This window comes from Mercenaria mercenaria, chromosome 10 (genome assembly GCF_021730395.1).
Source record: "Mercenaria mercenaria strain notata chromosome 10, MADL_Memer_1, whole genome shotgun sequence".
Lineage (NCBI taxonomy): Eukaryota > Metazoa > Mollusca > Bivalvia > Venerida > Veneridae > Mercenaria > Mercenaria mercenaria.
The window spans coordinates 29,113,262-29,140,791 of record NC_069370.1 but is presented as its reverse complement, the minus strand read 5'-3'; the positions used below and the strand labels follow the sequence as shown (position 1 = coordinate 29,140,791).

Here is a 27,530-nt window from a genome sequence, read left to right as displayed (position 1 = left end):
CTTGCGCATATTGGCGTGTAGACACGGTAAATGTTAAACGTGTAAAGTACATACATAGGTTTAAATCACCAGAAAATTCGTAATTTTGGATATTATTTGATAATTTTTACATAAATCAATGAGGAATTGAATCCCCTTCCAATAAATGTAAGGTTTTTAGCTCATCTGATTTTTTGAAAAAAAATGATGAGTAATTGTCATCACTTGAGCGGTTGTCGGCGTCGGCGTCGGCGTCTGCATCGGCGTTGCCTGGTTAAGTTTTATGTTTAGGTCAGCTTTTCTCCCAAACTATCAAAGCTATTGCTTTGAAACTTGGAATACTTGTTCACCATCATAAGCTGACCCTGTATAGCAAGAAACATAACTCCATCTTGCTTTTTGCAAGATTTATGGCCCCTTTTGTACTTAGAAAATATCAGATTTCTTGGTTAAGTTTTATGTTTAGGTCAACTTTTCTCCTAAACTATCAAAGCTTTTGCTTTGAAACTTGGAATACTTGTTCACCATCATAAGAAGACCCTGTACATCAAGAAACATAACTCCATCTTGCTTTTTGCAAGAATTATTGCCCCTTTTGGACTTAGAAAATCAGTTTTCTTGGTTAAGTTTTATGTTTAGGTCAGCTTTTATCCTAAACTATCAAAGCTTTTGCTTTAAAACTTGCAACACTTGTTCACCATCATAAGCTGACCCTGTACAGCAAGAAACATAACTCCATCCTGCTTTTTGCAAGATTTATGGCCCCTTTTGGACTTAGAAAATATCAGATTTCTTGGTTAAGTTTTATGTTTAGGTCAACTTTTTCTCTTAAACTATCAAAGCTATTGCTTTAAAACTTGCAACTCCTGTTCACCATCATAAGCTGACCCTGTACATCAAGAAACATAACTCTATCCTGCTTTTTGCAATAATTATTGCCCCTTTTGGACTTAGAAAAATCATTTTCTTGGTTGAATATTATGTTTAAGTCAACTTTTCTCATAAACTATCAAAGCTATTGCTTTAAAACTTGCAACAGTTTTTCACCATCATAAGTGGACACTGTACATCAAGAAACATAACTCTATCCTGCTTTTTGCAAGAGTGATGGCCCTTTTTAGACTTAGAAAATCATGGGTAGGACAATATTTCTATTATACAAAAAAAAGCAGATGAGCGTCAGCACCCGCAAGGCGGTGCTCTTGTTTTAATTTATGGCCAATTTGTGACATAATCGGCATTTAAACCTATAGCATGTAAAGCATCTGCAGCAATGAAAATTTCATTGGAAATTGCTTCCACTATTATGGTCTTTCGAGTGTTTGACGCAAGTGGGGATATTGCCCCTATGAAAAAAAATATCTCAATATTTCCTAGCATTGCGTCAAAGACAAATTTTCTGGCCAAAAATAAATTGTGGTTCCATAACATGCAAAATATGGTCTGGAGATTATTCTAAAGAATGTTATAGTATAATTGAACAAATTAAACTGATAATAAAACCAACTCATGTTATTTTCTTTTTATTAGCTTGACTATTCAAAGAATAGTCTAGCTATTCTACTCACCCTGGCGTCGGCGTCGGCGTCACACCTTGGTTAAGTTTTTGCATGCAAGTACATACAGGCATCAATTAAAGGCATATAGCTTTGAAACTTATTTTTTCTTTTTCTAGGTCAATTACCAACCTCTCTGGGTCAAGTCCCATAACTCTGACATGTATTTTGAGCAAATTATGCCCCCTTTTGGACTTAGAAAATTTTGGTTAAAGTTTTACATGCAAGTTACTATCTCCAAAACTAATGAAGATATTGATTTGAAACTTCACATGTGTCTTCGGGGTTATAAAACTAGTTGATAGCAGCAAGTCCCATAACTCTGACTTTCATTTTGGCCAAGTTATGCCCCCTTTTGGACTTAGAAAATTCTGGTTAAAGTTTTGCGTGCAAGTACATACAGCTATTTCTAAAAGGCATATAGATTTGAAACTTATTTTTTCTTTTTCTAGATCAATAACCAACCTCACTGGGTCAAGACCCATAACTCTGACATGTATTTTGAGCAAATTATGCCCCCTTTTAGACTTAGAAAATTCTGGTTAAAGTTTTACATGCAAGTTACTATCTCCAAAACTAATGCAGATATTGATTTGAAACTTCACGTGTGTCTTCGGGGTTATAAATCTAGTTGATAGCAGCAAGTCCCATAACTCTGACCTTCATTTTGGCCAAATTATGCCCCCTTTTGGACTTAGAAAATTCTGGTTAAAGTTTTGCATGGAAGTACATACAGCTATTTCTAAAAGGCATATAGATTTGAAACTTATTTTTCTTTTTCTAGATCAATTACCAACCTCACTGGGTCAAGTCCCATAACTCTGACATGTTTTTTGAGCAAATTATGCCCCCTTTTAGACTTAGAAAATTTTGGTTAAAGTTTTACATGCAAGTTATTATCTCCAAAACTAATGCAGATATTGATTTGAAACTTCACATGTGTCTTTGGGGTTATAAAACTAGTTGATAGCAGCAAGTCCCATAACTCTGACCTTCATTTTGGCCAAATTATGTCCCCTTTTGGACTTAGCAAATTCTGGTTAAAGTTTTGCGTGCAAGTACATACAGCTATTACTAAAAGGCATATAGATTTGAAACTTATTTTTTCTTTTTCTAGATCAATTACTAACCTCACTGGATCAAGTCCCATAACTCTGGCATGTATTTTGGGCAAATTATGCCCCCTTTTGGACTTTAAAAATTCTGGTTAAAGTTTTACATGCAAGTTTCTATCTCCAAAACTAATGCAGATATTGAATTGAAACTTCACATGTGCCTTCGGGGTTATAAAACTAGTTGATAGCAGCAAGTCCCATAACTGATATGCATTTTGGTCAAATTATTCCCCCTTTTGAACTTAAAACTCTTTTGATATTTAACCTTTTTGGGTAATATTTTCCTGCTTCTGGGACAATATTTCGAATAGTCGAGCTTGGCTGTCTTACGGACAGCTCTTGTTTTTTAAAATCTTTTTTACATGTATATATATCATATATATTGGGCGTTCCATGAGAAAACCTGTATTAGTGACAAAAACTCAAAATTGAGATAATATAATATTCATGAAGAACATTCTTTACCTTTCAAATCTGAAAATTTGAAGTAATTATTTTCACTGTTTCAAGAGTTACAATGATTTTAAGTAAGTCACCGAAGGCATTTGAGACGTGACGTTAAGTCTACGGTTAAGAACGTCATGAAAACAATATGACGTTGCCGTGCATGCCGTGTATTTTTCAAGTCATTAATGCAACAAATTTTGCATATCACTTACTAAACATACTTTTGAATATTTAGGAGCAATTTAAAATGATTCTATTGAAAAACTAGAATGTGTCTGTAGGACACAGGGTGTGACCCCCACTGGTACATTTGTCACAAATTAGGGGAAATAATTAAAATGACCCAGTTTTTATGAAACTTGGTCAGAATGTTTATCCTTATGATCTCTAGGTCAAGTTCGAAACTGAGTCATGTGGGATCAAAAACTAGGTCACTAGGCCAGATCAAAGGAAAACCTTGTTAACATTCTAGAGTCCACAGTTTGAGTTTGAAACTCATGAGAATTAGTCAGAATGTTTGTCTTGGTGATCTCTAGGTCAAGTTCGAATCTGGGTCATGTGGGGTCAAAAACTAGGTCATCTGGTCAAATCAAAGTGAAAGCTTGTTATTGTTAACACTCTAGAGGCCACATTTAAGACCTATCTTCATGAAACTTGGTCAGAATGTTTATCTTGATGATCTCTAGGTCAAGTTTGAATCTGGGTCATGTGGGGTCAAAAACTAGGTCACCCGGTCAAATCAAAGGAAAAGATTGTTAACACTCTAGAGGCCACATTTGTGACCATATCTTCATGAAACTTGCTCAGAATGTTTGTCTTGATGATCTATAGGTCAAGTTCGAAACTGGGTCATGAGGGGTCAAAAACTAGGTCACTAGGCCAGTTCAAAGGAAAAACTTGTTGAGGCCACTTTTATGACCATATCTTCATGAAAGGATTTGGTCAGAATGTTTATCTTGATGATTCCTAGGCCAAGATTGAAACTGGGTCATGTGGGGTCTAAAACTAGGTCACCCGCTCAAATCAAAGGAAAAGCTTGTTAACATTCTAGAGACCACAGCTATGAAACTTGGTCAGAATGTTTATCTTGATGATCCCTAGATCAAATTTGAATTTGGGTCTGTATGATCTCTAGGTCAAGTTCAAAACTGGGTCATGTGGGGTCAAAAACTAGGTCACTAGGCCAGATCAAAAGAAAACCTTGTTAACATTCTAGAGTCCACAGTTTGAATTTGAAACTCATGAGAATTGGTCAGAATGTTTGCCTTGATGACCTCTAGGTCAAGTTCAAATCTGGGTCATGTGGGGTCAAAAACTAGGTCACCCGGTCAATCAAAGGAAAAGCTTGTTAACACTCTAGAGGCCACATTTTTGACCCTATCTTCATGAAACTTGGTCAGAATGTTTATCTTGATGATTTCTAGGTCAAGTTTGAAACTGGGTCATGTGGATTCAAAAACTAGGCCACTAGGCCAGATCAAAAGAAAATCTTGTTAACACTCTAGAAACCGAAAATTGGTCAGAATGTTTATCCTAATGATCTCTAGGCCAAGTTGAAAACTGGATCATGTGGGCTCAAAAACTAGGTCACTAGGCCAGTTCAAAGGAAAAACTTGTTGAGGCCACATTTATGACCATACCTTCATGAAATTTGGTCAGAATGTTTATCTTGATGATTCCTAGGCCAAGATTGAAACTGGGTCATGTGGGGTCTAAAACTAGGTCACCCGCTCAAATCAAAGGAAAAGCTTGTTAACATTCTAGAGACCACATCTATGACCCTATCTTCATGAAACTTGGTCAGAATGTTTATCTTGATGATCCCTAGATCAAGTTTGAATTTGGGTCATGTGGGATGAAAAACTAGGTCATGTGCTCAAGTCACATGAAAAGCTTGTTAACACTCTTGAGGCCAGATTTATGATCCTATCTTCATGAAACTTGGTCAGAATGTTTGTCTTGATGATCCCTAGGTCGTATTTGAAACTGGGTCATGTGGGGTTAAAAACTAGGTCAGTAGGCCAGATCAACTCTGGTGAGTGATATAGGGCCATCATGGCCCTCTTGTTTTATCGTTTGGCATAATATATAGTCATGTTTTTCACTATTAAATGGTGAAATGTTGTACATGTACATAAAACCTCACTACATGTATATAGCATTAGGGCTGAACTTCATGTTTTTTACTGAACTGATGCCATCTTCAGTTAAAATGTTCCTATTAATATGATAAGATTTATTTTGAGTCAGCAAGTCTATCTGGTAAAACAAATTAACATAACCTCTTACGAGATTTTAAAAACCAACTAAAATAAACAATAGTCAACAGTTTGTTTGTTTTGGGCTTAACACAGTTTTTCAACAGTATTTCAGTTATGTTCAGCGGGTAGTTAACTTAATTAGTGTTCCTGGGTTCTGTACCAGTAGAAATCTGTTCTCTACAAGTAACTGCCAACTTTCCCACATGAAGCAGGGGCAAAAGTATCAACATAAAAAGTATAATAAACTGTAAAAGAAAATAAGTACAAGAATGATCTAAGTTATAATAGCAGCCAACTGACACTTTGTAAATTTTCAGACACATTAATTCGTATTTGAATGATAATAAAATCATAATATCTACAGAGGTCAACAGGGTTGTTATTGTCCGTTACAAGTATTGACCTGGCACTCATTAATCTTCACCAATATTTTTTGGACATTTTCATTATTTTACGCGACATTTGTGTCCTGAAAATATCTAGATTAATCAAAATAACCAAATTAGTTAACCAGTGGTCTCAGTGGTGTAGTGGTAAGCTCTCTGACTTGGAAGCACGTTACCATGGGTTTGAATTCAGTTCTAACCTCTTTTAGCTCACCTGAGCCTTTCTCTACAATTTTTTTTCAAAGAATTGAATTCCATGCACAACTCTGGTTGCCATGGCAACCGAAAGGAAAAACTTTAAAAATCTTCTTTTCAAAACCCAGAAGCCCTAGAGCTTAGATATTTGGTGTGAAGCATTGCCTAGTGGACCTCTAACAAGTTTGTTCAAAAAATTGACCCCGCCCGAGGGGTCATATGATTTTACATAGGAAAATCTTAAAAAATCTTCTTCTCAAAAACCAGAAGCCCTAGAGCTTAGAATCTAAAACCTTCAAAATTTTTTAAAAAATAAACCAGAAGGCCTAGAGCTTAGATATTTGACATGTAGCATTGCCTAGAGGACCTCTACAAAATTTGTTCAAATTATGACCCCCGGGGTCAAAATTGACCCCACACCAGGGGTCACTTGATTTTACATAGGAAAATCTTCAAAAAATTTCTAAAGATAAACCAGAAGGCCTAGAGCTTAGATATTTAACATGTAGCATTGCCTAGTGGACCTCTACAAAATTTGTTCAAATCATGACCCCGCCCCATGGGGTTACTTGATTGCACATAGAAAAATCTTCAAAATTTTCTAAAAATAAACCAGAAGGCCTAGAGCTTAGATATTTGACGTCATGTAGCATTGCCTAGTGGACCTCTGCAAAATTTGTTCAAATCTTGAACCCCCCCCCCCCTCAGGGTCAAATTGACCCAGTCCTAGTGGTTACTTGATTGTACATAGGGAAATCTTCATAAATTTGCTAAAAATAAACCAGAAGGCCTAGATCTTAGATATTTGATATGTAACATTGCCTAGTAGACTTCTACAAACTTTGTTCAAATCATGACCCGGGGTAAAATTGACCCCGCCCCAGCGGTATCTTAATTGTACATCGGAAAATCTTCAAAAAATTTCTAAAAATAAATCAGAAGGCCTAGAGCTTAGATATTTGACATGTAGCATTGCCTAGAGGACCTCTACAAAATTTGTTCAAATCATGACCCCCGGCTTCAAATTGGCCCCGCCCCAGGGGTTACTTGATTGTACATAGGAAAATCTTCCAAAAAATGTCTAGAAATAAACTAGAAGGCCTAGAGCTTTGATATTTGGTGTGTAGCATTGCCTAGTGGATCTCTACCAAGTTTGTTCAAATCATGACCCCGGGGTCAAGCCTAAATGCAAATCTTCATAGCAACCATTTAACCAGTAGAGCGATATAGGGCCATCATGGCCCTCTTGTTTCAGTATAATTCCGTGTGTTTGTATTTGTATCTATATTACATTATTTTATGAAACATTTCATTTTGTTGTTAACAACAGTTCTTTGAATTGTCCGTTGAATGAATGAATACTTGTCTGGTCCTGAAGATTTTAGACGACATTTTGTAAAACGGTTTAGTGATATGTACGTAGAAGAATGTTAATGGATAGTAGAGTATTTACTTTCAATGTTTATATGCAGAGCCATAAAGGGAGGTAATGAAAAAGAATGGATTCAGTATTTTTTTGTTATGTGTTAATCAAATTTTCGAAACCTATGACAAATATATGAGATAACAATTACCAGAAATAGGAAATGGCTAGAAATTGAAATATTTATGTACATAACAAAAATATGGCCACCATTTTTTAACCAAAGTCATTGATATGAAGCTTTAACAATTGTATGCTTTTCTAGAAATGGTCATTTTGAATGTGTCTATAAGTTTGTCCCCATGTTCATTTACTGTACTGACTTTTCTTCCTGATGAAGTTTTTTTAATGATTTATATCGGTTGGCAGATAATTTCACCACTTATTTAACTTCCTGTATTCATAACTGATATATACAGATAACAGAAATTGAATGGTGTGCTATCATACAGTGCCTTATAATTCTTGTTATACAAGGATATACATGTGTTTGATAATTATAAATTGAAGAACTAATGCATAAATAATAAAACAGGATTGAAAAAAAATTGATACAGAGAGGAAACTGTTGAAAAAGTGTTGAATTTAGTTTATGTATTAAAAGAAAAAGAACCATCAACTTGGAATAATTTTCTACTTTGTTTCAAACAAAAATGACATTTTAGGCATTTTATACATTCAGGCAATTTATACAGTTTTTGCTTTGATGTTTTATAAGGTAACAATGCATTATTGTCATATGCATGTTTAACAGATAAAAGAAATGTATTTTCAAAGTGAAACAAAGTAACTATATAACGAACTTTGGTATTTTCACAAAAACAACTGAACTGGATTTTAAATATTAATATATATCAATTAAAAACACACAACAAAAAGCCTGTATATTTCATTCATGTAAAACAAAGTTTTTGTTTGCAGTAGTTTCAGAAGTTTTTAGCTCACCTGTCACAAAGTGACAAGGTGAGCTTTTGTGATCGCGCGGCGTCCGTCGTCCGTCCGTCAGTGCGTGCGTGCGTGCGTCCGTAAACTTTTGCTTGTGACCACTCTAGAGGTCACATTTTTCATGGGATCTTTATGAAAGTTGGTCAGAATGTTCACCTTGATGATATCTAGGTCAAGTTCGAAACTGGGTCACATGCCTTCAAAAACTAGGTCAGTAGGTCTAAAAATAGAAAAACCTTGTGACCTCTCTAGAGGCCATATATTTCACAAGATCTTCATGAAAATTGGTCAGAATGTTCACCTTGATGATATCTAGGTCAAGTTCGAAACTGGGTCACGTGGGGTCAAAAATTAGGTCAGTAGGTCTAAAAATAGAAAAACCTTGTGACCTCTCTAGAGGCCATATTTTTCATGAGATCTTCATGAATATTGATCAGAATGTTCACCTTGATGATATCTAGGTCTAGTTCGAAACTGGGTCACGTGGGGTTAAAAACTAGGTCATTAGGTCTAAAAATAGAAAAACCTTTTGACCTCTCTAGAGGCCATATTTCTCAATGGATCTTCATGAAAATTGGTGAGAATGTTCACCTTGATGATATCTAGGTCAAGTTCGAAACTGGGTCACGTGGGGATAAAAACTAGGTCAGAAGGTCTAAAAATAGAAAAACCTTGTGACCTCTCTAGAGGCCATATTTTTCATGAGATCTTTATGAATATTGGTCAGAATGTTCACCTTGATGATATCTAGGTCAAGTTTGATACTGGGTCATGTTGGATCAAAAACTAGGTCAGTAGGTCTAAAAATAGAAAAAGCTTGTGACCTCTCTAGAGGCCATATTTCTCAATGGATCTTCATGAAAATTGGTCAGAATGTTCACCTTGATGATATCTAGGTCAAGTTTGAAACTGGGTCACGTGCGGTCAAAAACTAGGTCAGTAGGTCTAAAAATAGAAAAACCTTGTGACCTCTCTAGAGGCCATATTTTTCAATGGATATTCAGGAATATTGGTCAGAATGTTTACCTTGATGATATCTAGATCAAGTTCGAAACTGGGTCACGTGGGGTTAAAAACTAGGTCAGTAGATCTAAAAATAGAAAAACCTTGTGACCTCTCTAGAGGCCATATTTTTCATGAGATCTTCATGAATATTGGTCAGAATGTTCACCTTGATGATATCTAGGTCAGGTTCGAAACTGGGTCACGTGGGGTCAAAAACTAGGTCAGTAGGTCTAAAAATAGAAAAACCTTGTGACCTCTCTAGAGGCCATATTTCTCAATGGATCTTCATGAAAACTGGTGAGAATGTTCAGCTTGATGATATCTAGGTCAGGTTCGCAACTGGGTCATGTGCGGTCAAAAACTAGGTCAGTAGGTCTAAAAATAGAAAAACCTTGTGACCTCTCTAGAGGCCATATTTTTCACGAGATCTTCATGAAAATTGGTGAGAATGTTCACCTTGATGATATCTAGGTCAAGTTTAAAAGTGGGTCACATGCCTTCAAAAACTAGGTCATTAGGTCAAATAATAGAAAAAGCTTGTGACCTCTCTAGAGGCCATATTTTTCAATGGATCTTCATGAAAATTGGTCAGAATTTTTTATCTTGATGATATCTAGGTCACATGTGCTCAAAAACTAGGTCACTATGTCAAATAATAGAAATAACGACGTCATACTCAGTTCAACACTGGGTCATGTGGGGATAGGTGAGCGATTCAGGACCATCATGGTCCTCTTGTTTAAAGTAGAAAGTGGAAGTTCCAAAGTAGAAGCGGTGTCTGCTGCTGCTCCCATTTAGAACTTTATCTGCTACAGGAACAGTAGCCGGAGCAAGCCCGGGAATATTACTGAGTGAAAAATAAACTAAATAAATGTATCTATTTGATACTGGCTTTGAAATATTTGATATCCATTATAAAACATTGCCCTTATTACTTTATTCATATATCTTCACAAGCTAGACAGCAAAGTTGTGTATCTTTATAGACATATTTCTAGGTTGTTATTAAAAGAAGTTAAAGAGATATCATGTAACCACAGAGTCTCAGATGTCATATTTAAAAATGATCATATGTTTAAAAGACACAGTTACATGACACTTTTGAAATACACAGTTACATGACACTTTTGGGAATCTTGTGAAGGTGGACGTGTCTTCAGAATGGTGTACATGTTGTAATAACAGTTTGCAAATAAAAAAGTCAGAAAAATAACTTAACTTTGTCAATAGGACCTTTTAAAAATTGTTGATCCTTCTAAGGGACTGCCAGAGCTAATAAATAGAATACCTTTTTAGATTTAAGACTTCGTCACCTGAATTGTATAACATATCTTCACAAGACCTTGTCTGTAGCATCCTGGCATGGACCACTTACAAGTTTCAAATGGTTCTGCTTAACCTCTTTAAGAGCCAACAGGAACAATGTTTAACGTCTTCTACTCTTGAACAGCTTGATATATATTTACCTAACCTGTGTCTATAGCATCCTTGTTATTGAACCTTTGTCAAATTTGTTCAAATGAACCACTTGTTATATCATCAGGAAACTTAATCTGAAGCATTGCTTGACTTCATTTAAGAGCTGCCAGAAATTAAAACAAAAACTTTTTAAACAACTTCTTTTCATGAACCACTTGATGTTTCTTTACCAAACTTGATCTGTAGCATCCTCACATGTCTGTTTTTGGTGAACTGCTCACCCCATATATACGAGGAATCTTTCAAAATATATGCAATACTTAATTTACCCATGATGATGATCATACAAAACTTTTTTACTATGATAAAACAATAATTAAGTAAAGTAAGAACTGACTTTTAAGATCGGTCGTAGAAATCTAGCAGTGTGCCGTAACCATGGAAACGGCTAAAGAAGCTGGTAATCGCAGAAACTCAAAAAACTTTCTTTTGTCATATTTCAAAAGGTAGTAGTATTAGAAACTTGATTTTTTCAAATTTTCATTAAGTTATAAATATCTATTGTTTGCAGTGATTATATTCTAAATATCTTATTTAATTTCTTAATTGTCGTCAGCACGTGCAATTTTAGTAATAAGCACGTGCATTCAGTTGTAAACTAACAGGGTGTCTTTTTTAATCAGAAAATGTTTTCTGGGCTTAAGCTAGAAAATGTTGTATAATACGCATGCAATTAAAATTCTAAAAATTTTGATATGTCAGTTTAACAGCATTTTATACAATAATGCAGCGGATTGCATTCCATATAGGCTATTAATTCGCTTCCTTTTTCAATACATATGGACAATGAAGTTAATTAATAATGCGTTAAATATCGGCTTGGAATATTTCATAGATATTATATGAAAAACAACAAAGTTTATTTAATTAATTGTTGGAAAACATGTAGATAAATTGTTTTTGTGACATTGCCTTTTGTTAGCTGTCAGTATTGTATAGATACGCTTAATATATTATAATGCAAGCATAAAATTGTTCCCTTATTTGTTGATATTTTTGCTATTGCTGTTACGAAATCAAGTATTTTAGATTTGATACTTCTATTTCTTAATAACTAATCATATTACCGGATTTCTCTCCATAAATCAGCAGAACCATTATGGGAGTAAACTAGGCCTAGAGTAAAGGCTTCCAGTGTGTGTAGAGCGGTTCTACCAAAGTGATGCTAATGTACATATAGAAAGAATGTACGATGAAATTTGCGGAAAAAAATAATAATGTTTTGCGTATTTCTTATTTTCCGGGTGGGTCAGTTATTGTTACTCTGTTGAAATCTGGTATTATGCAATACACTTTCTGGAGATATCAACACCATCAGTATGTTATCAAGTACTATATATTTTGTATATAGACCGGATGGAAAAATAAAAGGAAAATACGATGTTTTTGAAAGAGTATGTCTGTGTTTCTTTCATGCACATTTGTAGTAGCAATATACATCCTCTGCATGCGGTTACAAAGAAAAAATACATATGTTAAAGTGACAGTTTGCAATGTTATCTTTATACATTTTCATTCCGGCTCTGTTGCTTCAATAAGTGGCATATTTCTAGTTATCTTATATACAAAACACTTTACAGTTCATTGACAAATTGAAAAACAAAATGAAATCCAAATGATAGTTTTACTATGATGACTTACATTCTTAACATTGAAAAACATACACATACCATAATCTCGTTTTAAAAAGCAAACAGAACGTAAGTATAGGACTATGTGTAAGGACGAATTTCAAGTATTAATTAATAGCTGCAGATGGCCAAACCCCTGATCCCTTGCCCCACGCACTACCACTTACTCAAATTGAGCAACTTGAATAAATCCTAGAAGTCTCAGTGCTAGGATTTATTAGCCCACCATCATCAGATGGTGGGCTATTCAAATCACTCTGCGTCCGTGGTCTGACGTCCTTCCGTCCATCCGTCCGTCCGTCCGTCCGTCCGTCCGTCCTTCCGTTAACAATTTCTCGTTATCGCATCTCCTCAGAAACTACCAGGGGCATTTTGACCAGACCTTGTCAGAATGATGTATTGGTACTCTAGTTGTGTCCCCCTGAAAATCAGACTGGTTCAACAATTTTAAAGTGAGTTATGGCCCTTTGTTTATTTCTATAATTTACATAGATTTATATAGGGAAAAACTTTGAAAATCTTCTTGTCCAAAACCACAGAGCCTAGGGCTTTGATATTTGGTATGAAGCATCATCTAGTGGTCCTCTACCAAGATGATTCAAATTATTTCCCCGGGGTCTAATATGGCCCCGCCCCGGGGGTCACATGGTTTATATAGACTTATATAGGGAAAAACTTTGAAAAACCTCTTGTTCAAAACCATAGGGCCTAGGGCTTTGATATTTTGTATGTGACATCATTAAGTGGTCTTCTACTAAGCTTTTTCAAATTATCCCCCTAGGGTCAAATATGGCCCCGCCCCGGGGGTCACATGGTTTACATAGACTTATATAGGGAAAAACTTTGAATATCTTCTTGCCGAAACCACAAAACCTAGGGCTTTGATATTTGTTATGTAGCATCATCTAGTGGTTCTCTACCAAGTTTGGTCAAATTATCCCCCTAGGGTCAAATATGGCCCCGCCCTGGGGGTCACATGGTTCATATAGACTTATATAGGGAAAAGCTTTTAAAATCTTCTTGTCAGTAACCTACAATATTCAAATTTGGACCACATGTATGGTTTTGAGTGGCAAGATGAACCTTGACATGAGTTGACCTTGGTATTGACCTAGTGACCTACTTTCACATTTCTGTAGCTACAGCCTTCAAATTTGGACCATGTGCATAGTTTTGAGCACTGAAAAAACTTTGACCTTGACATTGACCTAGTGACCTACTTTCACATTTTTGAAGGTACAAGCTTCAAATTTGGACCACGTGCATAGTTTTGTGTCCCGAAATGAAATTTGACCTTGATTTTGACCTAGTGACCTACTTTCACATTTCTCAAGCTACAGCCTTCAAATTTGGACCACATGCTTAGTTTTGTGTACCGAAACAAACTTTGACCTTTACATTGACCTAGTGACCTACTTTCACATGTTTGAAGGTACAGGCTTCAAATTTGGACCACATGCATAGTTCTGTGTTCCGAAAAAAATTTGACATTGATTTTGACCTAGTGACCTACTTTCACATTTCTCGAGCTACAGCCTTCAAATTTGGACCACTTGCATAGTTTTGTGTACCGAAACAAACTTTGACCTTTACATTGACCTAGTGACCTATTTACACATTTTTGAAGGTACAGGCTTCAAATTTGGACCACATGCATAGTTCTGTGTTCCGAAATAAAATTTGACCTTGATTTTGACCTAGTGACCTACTTTCACATTTCTCAAGCTACAGCCTTCAAATTTAGACCACTTCCTTAGTTTTGTGTACCGAAATGAACTTTGACCTTAAGATTGACCTAGTGACCTACTTTCACATTTCTGTAGCTACAGGCTTCAAATTTAGACCACATGCATAGGATTGTGTACCGAAACAAACTTTGACATTGACCTAGTGACCTACTTTCACATTTCTCAAGATACAGCCTTCAAATTTGGACCACTTGCATAGTTTTTTGTAACAAAATAAACTGTGACCTTAAGATTGACCTAGTGACCTACTTTCACATGTTTGAAGGTACAGGCTTCAAATTTGGACCACATGCATAGTTCTGTGTTCCGAAAAAAATTTGACATTGATTTTGACCTAGTGACCTACTTTCACATTTCTCAAGCTACAGCCTTCAAATTTGGACCACTTGCATAGTTTTGTGTACCGAAACAAACTTTGACCTTTACATTGACCTAGTGACCTACTTTCACATTTTTGAAGGTACAGGCTTCAAATTTGGACCACATGCATAGTTCTGTGTTCCGAAATAAAATTTGACCTTGATTTTGACCTAGTGACCTACTTTCACATTTCTCAAGCTACAGCCTTCAAATTTGGACCACTTGCTTAGTTTTATGTACCAAAATGAACTTTAACCTTAAGATTGACCTAGTGACCTACTTTCACATTTCTGTAGCTACAGGCTTCAAATTTAGACCACATGCATAGGATTGTGTACCGAAACAAACTTTGACATTGACCTAGTGACCTACTTTCACATTTTTCAAGCTACAGCCTTCAAATTTGGACCACTTGCATAGTTTTTTGTACCAAAATAAACTGTGACCTTAAGATTGACCTAGTGACCTACTTTCAAATTTCTCAAACTACAGCCTTCAAACTTGATGCACATGCATAGTTTTGTGTACAAAGAACTTTGTCCTTGAAATTGATCTAGTGACCTACTTTCACATTTCTCAAGCTACAGCTTTTGAATTTGGACCACATGCACAGTGTTGTGTAAGGAAATGAAATTTGACCTTGAGCTAGTCAGTAAGTCTTGAAATTTGGAACACTCAAAAATGGCACATTGGTGGGCGCCAAGATCACTCTGTGATCTCATGTTTTTTATTGCAACTTTCTACGACGTTCCCGGTACTTATCAATATGCACACTGTATTAGAATCAATTTGCTTATAGGGAAAATACCGAAATGGTACAAGGTTACTTTCTTCATTTGTTACATATAAAATGAGAGACCTCATTTTCAGATAGCCATTAAATATAACATGTCTTTTCACCAAAAATGAAATATATATATACATTGAGATGTTAGGTTACATATATTAAAGAAACATTATCTGTCTGAAAAAAAAAAACATCACCATCTGAAAATACTCCCATGAAATTTGTCATTTAGGGATAACCCGTATACATGTAGACATGGAAATTCACAGTGAAAGTGATCTAGATCTTTTCTCCATACAATAAGCAATACAGCTAAGCCAAAGCTATAACTGTCACATCCTTATCTGACTCATATACAAGATCTCATCAACAACATGAAACAACATTTTGAATTGCAAAAACAAATCATCTAACATCATCTTACATGCTTGGCGAACTTCTCTTTTCGTAACACTGGGGCTCATTGTCCCTGCGCAGTTAGCGGGGACCGATGCGCTATGCTAACTGCCAAATGCTAAATAAAAAGTTGTTAATGCTAAATGTCAATAGCTTAATGTTAATGTCACATACTTAATGCTACATACAAAATACTGAATGCGGTATACAAAATGCTAAATGTCATAAAAACTCTACATGCAGCCACAGGAAAACAGTGCAGCAATTACAAGGCAGAGACTGAAGCACTCATAAAGGCTGTCTTAATGGTTGATGACTCCGCAGGAGAAAGCTCCTCAGTCGTCTTTCTCACATATGCACTGTCTGTTATGGAAGTTCTGATCAGCAATAAAGCTCCGCACTAGCCAGGAGAATGCAGAGCCTGAGTATAACCTGCAAAGTAGCACTTCAGTGGATTACATCCATTGTGGACTTGCAGGCAATGAAGAGGCAGACCAGCTGGCTAAGCTAGAAGCTCAGTCAGAAAAACCAACAAAACCTGTGAGTTACAAGAAGAAAGTCACCATCATCAAGGCACTAACGAGACCAGGGATAGAGAAAGATGCTTTTCATCTTCTTGAACAATTAATGTTGGTCAGGCTTCGCTCGGGGCATATCAAGCTCAATGCTCACATTACAAGAAATACAGACTGGCATTATCGCCAACTTGTTCATGCGGTGAGGAAGATCAGGCTGCGGAGCATATACTTCGGAGATGTAAAAAGGCATGACCATGCATGAGCAAGCTGCGACTTGGCCGATAGATACCTCAATGCACCAGAAACTGTATGGGGGCATTGAGGATCTGCGGCAAACCAGAAGTTTCGTCAAGGCTACTGGTCTGACAATATAGTTGCGAACGAGAAGAAGAAGAAGACGAAATCAAATTCTTTTTATCAAATGATAAATGGTAATTCTCAAATTATCAATCTTCTTGATATTGATCTCTTCAACTAATGAATGATATATTCAGCACATTATTTCAATGGAAACTTAGCAGTGAGCATTTTGACATTTGTTGTTTTATCAAAAAAGCATTTATCATTGACAATTACCGTTCGAAAGCCAATATTTGAAATTAAGCAATTCGTAAATAGCATTTTTTCATTTTGCATTAACATTTTTGCTGTTACTGTTGCGCATTGACCTTCCATAGGCATATCGCATTTGGTATGTTACATTTTATATAAAGTATTTGGCATTTTGCATTAAGTGATTGGCATTTAGCATTAAATAATTGTCATTAACATTTGACTATATTCATGGCGCACTGGCCTTCAATACATATCTAATGCCATATGCCATATCCTTTGTGCTAAATGCCTATAATTATTGCCAAATGACAAATACTACTCGTCAAATGCTTTAACTTTGTGAGTTAATAATCTGGCTCTGTGTTCACAAAACATTTTTCGGTCTCAGCTGAGTTTGAGTTTGAAATTTTAATATCAATTTTACTAAAACTTCAAGGTTAAATTCTAGCTGAGACTGACCATCATTACTGAAAAATCGTTTGAAAATTGTTATTAACTTAAAATTTAGTTTTAATCATGCTATTTAGATGTAAATAACAAATAAAGTTTCATTATCAAGCTCAGCTGAGACTGAAAATGTTTTGTGAACACGGGGCCTGTATCCCTTACACTAATGAATGTTACTTTTAATCACGTGAAAACATATGAAGTTCTATCAGCCTGATTTGAAGCAATAACATGTTCTTAGTGTTAATATGAGATGACATGATCGAAACTTTTCATTCTAAAATATTAAGAAATATTTTTAATAGAGACAAAGTTATGTTACAAAGGCCAGTGACTATTTACAGGATGCATTTATACACTGGTATATTCAGCTCTTTATCTGCATAAGTACTTAGCAATACGTATTTGGCATTTATTGCTTCGTATTTGCAATTAACAATTATCATTTACTGTTTGAAAATTACAAATTACCATTTCATAGGCAATATCTGACATTAGGCATATAGCAAATAGCATTTTGCAAAAACTGTTTGTCATTTAGCATTTGGCAATTATAGCATGGCACACCGGCTTTCCATAGCCTTCCATAGCACTTAATAAATGTCATTTCGTTTTCAAAACATTTTGCATAAGGTGTTTGGCATTTAGCATTGTTATCTGTTATTTAGCAATTGACAAATAACATGGCGCACCAGGTTTCCATATAAGCATGTACGTTGGCATCACCTTGGTAGACCCGTTCTACACACACTGGAAGTCTTTACTCTAGGCCTAGTTAACTCCCATTTTGTACTAAATTATGGTGAGAAGTCCGGTAATATGATTAATTATTAAAATGATAGAAGTATTAAATATAAAATACTTGAATTTGTTACAGTAATAATAAAAATATCAACAAAAATAAGACAATTTTATGCATGCATTATATGTTAAGCGTATCTATACAATACTGACAGGTAACAATGTCACAAAAACAAGGGCTGTCAGTGGACAGCGCGCTCGACTATTCTCAGTGCTTGATAGTATAATATAAGCTATGAGTAAAACTTCAACAATACAATAAGCATATTCTAAGTGGAAAAGGGGCCATAATTCAGTCAAAATGCTTGATAGAGTTGCCTCCTCCTGTTTACAGACTGGGGTCATGATGGTAAACAAGTATGCAAAATATGATAGCAATATCTCAATGGACTTTGAAAATATTTGGGGTGGTACGCAAACTTTAACATTATTCTAAGTCGAAAAGGGGCCATAATTCAGTCAAAATGCTTGGTAGAGTTGGCTCCTCCTTTTTACAGACTGGGGTCATGACAGTAAACAACTATCCAACATATGAAAGCAATATCTCAATGGACTTTGAAAATATTTGAGGTGGTTCGCAAACTTTAACATTATTCTAAGTTGAAAAGGGGACATAATTCAGTCAAAATGCTTGATAGAGTTGCCTCCTCCTTTTTACAGACTGGGGTCATGATGGTCAACAAGTATGCAAAATATGAAAGCAATATCTCAATGGACTTTGAAAATATTTGGGGTGGTACGCAAACTTTAACATTTGTGTGACACCCACGCTGACGCCGGGGCGAGTAGGATAGCTCCCCTATTCTTCGAATAGTCGAGCTAAAAAGCAACATAATTTATTCACATGTTTTCCAACAATTAATTTGATAATCATTTTTTTCATATTATATATGTTAAATATTCCAAGCCGAGATTCAACAAGTTTTTCCCTAAGGAAGCGAATGAACAACGTATATGGCATGCAATTGCAATCCGCTGCATTGATATATGAAATGGTGTTAAACTGACGTATCAAAATTTTTAGAAATTTAATTGCATACGTATTATACAACGTTTTCAAGCCAAAAATCAGCCATAGTTGTAATTAAGTCCAGAAAAAAATTTCTGATTAAAAGAGTTACCTTGTTGGTTCACAACTGAATGCACGTGCCAATAACTAAAATTGCACGTGCTGACGACAATTAAGAAATTAAATAAGATATTTAGAATATAATCACTGCAAACAATAGATATTCATAACTTAATAAAAATTTGAAAAAATCAAGTTTCTGATACCATTGCTTTTTGAAATATGACAAAATAAAGTTTTTTAGATTCCGCGATTATCAGCTTCTTTAGCCGTTTCCATGGTTATGGCACACCACTTGTTTCTACGACCGGTCTTAAAACCTCCATTTGTTGCCGAACTGTATTCTTATATAGGTGAAAAAGTTTTGTATGTTGGGTAAATTAAAATCCTTACGGAGGGCCCGTGCACACGAAAGCTTCTTCAGATAATACACACCCCGATATAAGATAAGTTTTGTCAGCATTTGAAACTCCAGTCCTGCAGACAACAATGGTTCCTTCTCCACTGTTTAAAGTGTAATAGAAATTTCAAGTAGACTTCATACCCATTTAAGATGGTTTAACATTATTTTCTGTGACTATATTTCAGTGTAAAGATAGAAGATAAGACAATGACTGGGATAGGCTGGATGACTTTATATTGAAGTATGCCTCCTACCAGTATAGTGTGTATCCCAGATATCTCTGATGAGGTATGTATAGTGTGTATCCCAGATATCTCTGATGAGGTATGTATAGACATAGAACATGTATGTAGATTGGAGGCATTTCATTGGAATTTTAAGAAAAGTTTGAAAGTTTTTTTAATTTTTCTTTACTTTCTTGTGAGTAGAATGGGGAATAGGATGCATTGCCAAGCTTATCTCGAGGGCTCAACGCGAAACTAGTCTTAAGTTTATATAGAAATAGAAGCAGATAGACTAGTTTCGCGTTGAGGGCGCGATCTGTTTTAATTAGTGGCTGTTAGCACCTGTTTAATTTGCTTGTTTGAAGTATAAAAGAAAGGTATATTAATGATATAATATAATAACATACATTTATTATGTCTCCAACATGTAATGGGGGAGACTGGAGACATATTGATTTAGTGCTGTCTGTCTGTCAGTCCATCTGTCCCTCCATATGTACCACCAGTAGAAATTACTCCAAACTTCACAAGATTGATCATAGCCAAGCGTAGTTGTGCATATCATCGGCATGTTCCAGTTTGTTGTTTTTCAACAGAGTTATGGCCCTTAATTCGTCAAATTATATGATATGCTTTAGCCACTTCTTTTATGTGGTAGGGCAGATTTCCACAAAACCTTATAAGTTTGATCAGTGTCAAGTCTTATTATGCATATCATCCGCATGTTCTGCTTCAGCGATTTTCAGCAGAGTTATGACCCTTGATTTGTCATATTAAATGCTGTTTACACTACTTGCTGTCTTCAATTAGGCTGAATTTCACCAAACCTCAGGAGTGATTAGTGTGAAGCATAGTAGTGCATATTATCTTCATGTTCTGATTAAATGATTTAAAGCAAAGTCATGATCGTTGTTTTATCAGATTCTGTGCTACTTCTCCTATACTACTGCTTGGAATTCCACCAAACTTCACACCACTGCCAAGACTAGTTGTATATATCATTGGAATGTGATGGTCCAGTGATTTTTGCTGGAATAATATGGCCCTGAATTTGTGGCATTTTACAATTTCTGCATGGTAAGTGGTGGGAGACATACATTTTTTATGAAAAACAAGCCCTAGTTACTTACACATTTGCCCTGTTGCAGTTTGTTAGCTAGTCTGTTTTTTTTTTAAATCTACGAGGTATTGTCATCACTTGATCATTGACATCGGCATGTTTAAATTTTTGTTTAGGTCCACCTTTTCTCAAAACCTGTAAGAGCTACCGCTTTGAAACTTTGCACACTTATTTATCATCATTAGGGAACTATGTAGGCCCATAACCATACCTCTCATTTGCATTTTGATATAATTATGGCCCTTTTTAGCCCACCATCATCAGATGGTGGGCTATTAAAATCACTCTGCGTCCGTGGTCCGTCCGTCCGTCATTCCGTCCGTCCGTCCGTCAGTCCGTCCGTCCGTCCGTCCGTTAACAATTTCTCGTTATCGCATCTCCTCAGAAACTACTGGGGGGATTTTGACCTAACTTTGTCAGAATGATGTATTGATACCCTAGATTTATATAGGGAAAAACTTTGAAAACCTTCTTGTCCAAAACTACAGAGCCTAGGGCTTTGATATTTGGTATGAAGCATTATCTAGTGGTCCTCTACCAAGATGATTCAAATTATTTCTCTGGGGTCAAATATGGCCCCGCCCTGGGGGTCACATGATTTATATAGACTTGTATAGGGAAAAACTTTGAAAAACCTCTTGTCCAAAACTACAGGGCCTAGGGCTTTGATATTTTGTATGTGACATCATCTAGTGGTCTTCAACTAAGATTATTCAAATTATACCCCTAGGGTCAAATATGGCCCCACCCTGGGGGTCATATGGTTTACATAGACTTATATAGGGAAAAACTTTGAAAATCTTCTTGTCCAAACCACAAAGCCTAGGGCTTTGATACTTGTAATGTAGCATCATCTAGTGGTTCTCTACCAAGTTTGTTCGAATTATCCCCCTAGGGTCAAATATGGCCCCGCCCCGGGGGTCACATGGTTCATATAGACTTATATAGGGAAAAGCTTTTAAAATCTTCTTGTCAATAACTACAACATTAAATTTGGACATGTATATTTTTGAGTGGCAAGATGAACCTTGACATGAGTTGACCTTGATTTTGACCTAGTGACCTACTTTCACATTTCTGTAGCTACAGCCTTCAAATTTGGACCACATGCATAGTTTTGTGCACTTGAAAAAACTTTGACCTTGATTTTGACCTAGTGACCTACTTTCACATTTTTGAAGGTACAGGTATCAAATTTGGCCATATGCATAGTTCCGTGTTTCAAAATGAAATTTGACATTGATTTTGACCTAGTGACCTACTTTCACATTTTTGAAGGTACAGTCTTCAAATTTGGACCACATGCATAGTTTTGTGTTCCGAAATGAAATTTGACCTTGATTTTGACCCAGTGACCTACTTTCTCATTTCTCAAGCTACAGCCTTCAAATTTGGACCACATGCATGGTTCTATGTACCAAAACAAACTTTGACCTTTACATTGACCTAGTGACCTACTTTCACATTTTTGAAGGTACAAGCTTCAAATTTGGACCACATGCATAGTTCTATATTCTGAAATAAAATTTGACCTTGATTTTGACCTAGTGACCTACTTTCACATTTCTCAAGCTACAGCCTTCAAATTCGGACCACATGCATAGTTTTGTGTACCGAAATGAACTTTGACCTTAAGATTGACCTAGTGACCTACTTTCACATTTCTGTAGCTACAGGCTTCAAATTTAGGCCCATGCATAGATTGTGTACCGAAACAAACTTTGACCTTGACATTGACCTAGTGACCTACTTTCACATTTTTGAAGATACAGGCTTCAGATTTGGACCACATGCATAGATTTGTGTTCTGAAGTGAAATTTGACCCTTGATTTTGACCTAGTGACCTACTTACACATTTCTCAAGCTAAGCCTTCAAATTTGGGCCACTTGCATAGTTTTGTGTACCAAATTAAACTTTGACCTTAAGATTGATCTAGTGACCTACTTTCACATTTCTCAAGCTACAGCTTTCGAATTTGGACCACATGCACAATGTTGTGTACGGAAATGAAATTTGACCTTGAGCTAGTCAGTAAGTCTTGAAATTTGGAACACTCCAAAATGGCACATTGGTGGGCGCCAAGATCACTCTGTGATCTCTTGTTGTATTTAAAAATTTGAGTTTCTTGGTTAATTTTTATGCCCCCCTTTGAAGAAGGAGGGGTATATTGTTTTGCAGATGTCGGTCAGTCTGTTGGTCTGTTGGTCAGTATGTAGACCAATCCGTTTCCGGATGATAACTCAAGAACGCTTGGGCCTAGGATCATGAAATTGATAGGGCGGTTGCTCATGACCAGGAGATGACCCCTATTGATTTTGAGATCAGTAGGTCAAAAGGCAAGGTCACAGTGACCCAGAACAGTAAAACGGTTTCCGGATGATAACTCAAGAACGCTTGGGCCTAGGATCATGAAAGTTGATAGGGAGGTTGGTCATGACCAGCAGATGACCTCTATTGATTTTGAGGTCAGTAGGTCAAAGGTCAAGGTCACAGTGACCAGGAACAGTTAAACGGTGTCCGGATTGTAACTCAAGAATGCTTGAGCCTAGGATCAGGAATGTTGATAGGGAGGTTGATCATGGCCAGCAGATGACCCCTATTGATTTTGAGGTCAGTTGGCCAAAGATCAAGGACACAGTGACCCGGAACAGTAAAACAAATTCCAGATGCTAACTTGAGAATGTTTGGGCCTGGGACCACAAAACTTAATAGGGAGGTTGATTATGACCAGCAGATGACCCCTATTGATTTTGAGGTCAATAGGTCAAGGTCACTTTGACCAAGAACAGTAGAACTTTTGTACACAGTAACCAAATCATTTCTGTTTCATGTGCAATTACTGAATGCGTCAAGGGGGGCATTTCGTGTTCTACGAGATCTTGTTTTGTTTAGGTCACCTTTTCTCAAACAATAAGAGCTATAGCTTTGAAACTTTGCATACTTGTTTATCATCATTAGTTGACTATGTAGGCCAATAATCATAACTCTAACCAGCATTTTATCAAATTTATGGCCCTTTTTGTACTTAGAAAATCTGAACTGTAACTCTTTTCTTACATATTGTCCAGCACTTGCAGACGGGTGATGTCCGCGGTAGGTGGTGTTATTGTTTTCAAGTTTACTGACATGTACATGTGTGTCCTTTATTGTAAACACTGATGATGTTACAGGTATCTAAGGAGGGGAGAGTACAGATTGACTTCCTACTTCCTAATGGTATGTTTATACAGCTCATTGTTGACTTCCACAAACCACTCGATCTACTCAAACAGGTTTGTCTTTGTTTTGTTCTTAGAAATCAACTTTAACCTTTGACCCTGGTGTCAATGGAGAAAGTATATCATTGACCTCTCTTTGGTATAAACTCGCAGCAAAATCTCTTTACCCCCTTCACCACTCCTGTTTGTTAGATTACTATGTGTTTCAAAGCAAATAATTTTTGTTACGAAGTTGCAGAAAAATCACAACGAGATAAGCCTTAAATAAGTGCTACTTAAAAAAGTTACATTCTACTTCATTTTATATATACAGCAGTAACACAAAACTTAATGACCTAGCATCCTCATTGAACAATAAGACATTGTATGTTTGTATATTTGTTGCAGTGGTCTGTCCTTTAGTGGTACCTACTTGAAAGCATAGTCAAGTTATCTAGGGATATAAGTAGAATGTATAGTTTGTAAAGGACATGATAAAAAGATTTATGATTATATGATATTGTCACTGATACTGTGAGACAATAGAGTTAACTGTTCCCAAAAAACACCCATGAAATACCTATTTTATAAAGCTACGAGAGGTCATTCAATATAATGCAACTATTGCTTTAAACTCTTTACATGTGATTATATGCTTGATTAATTGTATTCTGATTGTTACATTTGCATGAGTATTTCTTTAATTTTGTGCAGTATTTTTAAGTTGCCCAGCATTGAAAGCATGCCTGTATATCCTATCCGACCATGATACATTCTATGACCATTGTGGAAGTTCCTATATATCCTATCTGGCCATGATACATTCTATGACCATTGTGGGAGCTCCTAAAAATTTTAATAAATAATTTCCTTCAGATTGTTTACATTTTTACAAGAGAATATAGGGTCACTAGAAAAATATGAAGATTTTCAAATTGTTGAGTGTGTTTATATTGCAGTAATTAGTGAAAAAAATATCGTAATTTATAGGTCAAATAACACCAACTGTTGCATATCATTAAACTGCAAAATAAATAGTATTTTTGTGCCCCCAAAAATTTTGTGGGGGCTCTAAGAGTTGCCCTTGTCTATCAGTCAATATTTGTGTTGTGCATATTTCAAAAAGTATTAGACCCAGAGTATCAAACCTCGCAGGATTGTGATTCAGCATGTGAAGTTGTACCCCTGGTCTCTTTCATAGAAAACCAGTTACCATGAAGTCATTAAATTTGGTGGGCATGAAATTTCGTGGTTTTGGTCAAAACGGCAATTTCGTGGGGATATGAATTCATGGATTTCAAGTTTTGAATATAAAATGAATGAAAACTTAAATTGTTCGTTGGGATTAAATTTCGTGGATTGACTCAACCACGGAATCCACAAAAATTAGTCCCCCACGAATATTAATGATTTCACAGTATTAGATTGGGGTATGTCGTCAGGCGGGCGGGCGTCAAACTTGGTTTCTGCACAATAACTTTAGTTTGGAACAAGCTATAGACACCAAACTTGGCCTGTAGATAGCTGATAAGGAGACGAAGCTTGGGATTGCATTTTGGGTCATTTGCATCATGGTCAAGGTCGCTGTTGCTAAAAATAGAAAAATTGGTTTCCGCACAATAGCTTTAGTTTTCATTGATGTATTGAAATTAAACTTGGCCTATAGGTAGCTTATAGAAAAACCAAGGTTGGGATTATATATGGGGTCATTGGGGTCAAGGTCAGGATAACTTATTTAATCTTCACACTTAGAAAATTCCACAGTGGCGCAGTGGTCTAAAGCGTTGGGCCAAAAGCTAGTTTTTAGTCAGTGGGATAGAAGGGCATCGGTTCAAAGACCGACTGAGATCGCACCCCAATTTTTTTATTTTTATGCCCCCGAAGGGAGGCATATAGTTTTTGAACCGTCTGTCAGTCTGTCGGTCAGTCGGTCTGTCAGTCTGTCAGTCTGTCCGCAATTTTCGTGTCCGGTCCATATCTTTGTCATCGATGGATAGATTTTCAAATAACTTGGCATGAATGTGTACCACAGTAAGACGACGTGTCGCGCGCAAGACCCAGGTCCGTAGCTCAAAGATCAAGGTCACACTTAGACATTAAAGGAGAGTGTATTGATGGGCGTGTCCGGTCCATATCTTTGTCATCGATGGATGGATTTTCAAATAACTTGGCATGAATGTGTACCACAGTAAGACGACGTGTCGCGCGCAAGACCCAGGTCCGTAGCTCAAAGGTCAAGGTCACACTTAGACATTAAAGGATAGTGCATTGATGGGCGTGTCCGGTCCATATCTTTGTCAACCATAGATAGATTTTCAAATAACTTGGCATGAATGTGTACCACAGTAAGACGACGTGTCGCGCGCAAGACCCAGGTCCGTAGCTCAAAGGTCAAGGTCACACTTAGACATTAAAGGATAGTGCATTGATGGGCGTGTCTGGTCCATATCTTTGTCAACCATAGATAGATTTTCAAATAACTTGGCATGAATGTGTACCACAGTAAGACTACGTGTCGCGCGCAAGACCCAGGTCCGTAGCTCAAAGGTCAAGGTCACACTTAGACGTTAAAGGTCATTTTTCATGATAGTGCATTGATGGGCGTGTCTGGTCCATATCTTTGTCATTCATGCATGGATTTTAAAATAACTATGCATGAATGTGTGGCACAGTAAGACGACTTGTCGCGCGCAAGACCCAGCTCCGTAGGTCAAAGGTCCTAAACTCTAACATCGGCCATAACTACTCATTCAAAGTGCCATCGGGGGCATATGTTATCCTATGGAGACAGCTCTTGTTTTTATTTTTTTTTGTCATGGTCAAGGTCACTGTTACTAAAGATAGATTTTTTCTCTAAAAATAGATTTTTCTCAGTGTGATTATCAAAAAGGTGGTTTCTGTTTTATGATTTTAGTTTGGACTTACTTACTGCCACCAAACTTTGTGTACAGCAAGCTTATCTGAATGGTATTTGGGGTCACTGTTACTAAAAATAGAATAATGGTTTCCACTCAATATCTTTAGTTTTGGTACACTTATTGTCAGTATACTTGGTGTGTAGATAGCTTTTATCAAACACAAAAGGTTGGGAATGTATTTGAGGTCACTCGGATCAGGGTCAAGGTCAGTGTAGCTAAAAATAGAAAAAGGGGGTCATATTTGAAATAAAAAAAAATAGATTTTTGTGCTTTGGAATGGAAGGGTGTTGGTTCAAATCTCACTGAGATCCAAAAATTTTTTTTCTTTTTTCGTTTTTTTTTTGTGTCAAAAAGGTCATTTTAATGCCATTGGGTAACTCAAAATAGAAAAATATGGTCATAGTTATAATAAAAAAATATATGTATAATAGCATATGACCATTTTTGTAAAGAACCTGTTGGCATGATGCAATTGAAAACCTGGTTTTTGTGGAATTTCCACGTTTCTTGTAATTTAGATTTCACACCAGAGTTATGGCCCTTGACTGAGTAAAAAATATCCT

General features: G+C 36.3%; 1 protein-coding gene across 6 annotated transcripts in view; it reads left to right on the top strand.

Moving 5' to 3' along the window:
* LOC123559573 (phosphatidylinositol 4,5-bisphosphate 3-kinase catalytic subunit beta isoform-like) overlaps nt 1–27,530 on the top strand; it is a 163,735-nt gene that overhangs the window by 2,524 nt on the left and 133,681 nt on the right. For 2 of the 6 annotated variants that reach the window (XM_045351509.2, XM_045351508.2), the window contains exons 2-3: nt 19,692–19,830; nt 24,023–24,124. In XM_045351509.2, coding sequence (XP_045207444.2) covers nt 19,750–19,830; nt 24,023–24,124 — 183 coding nt within the window. In that variant the 5' untranslated portion in view covers nt 19,692–19,749. Of the gene's footprint in view, nt 1–7,797; nt 8,081–19,691; nt 19,831–24,022; nt 24,125–27,530 lie in introns of those variants that run through there. The other 4 variants (XM_045351512.2, XM_045351511.2, XM_045351510.2 and 1 more) reach the window with 3 other exon arrangements.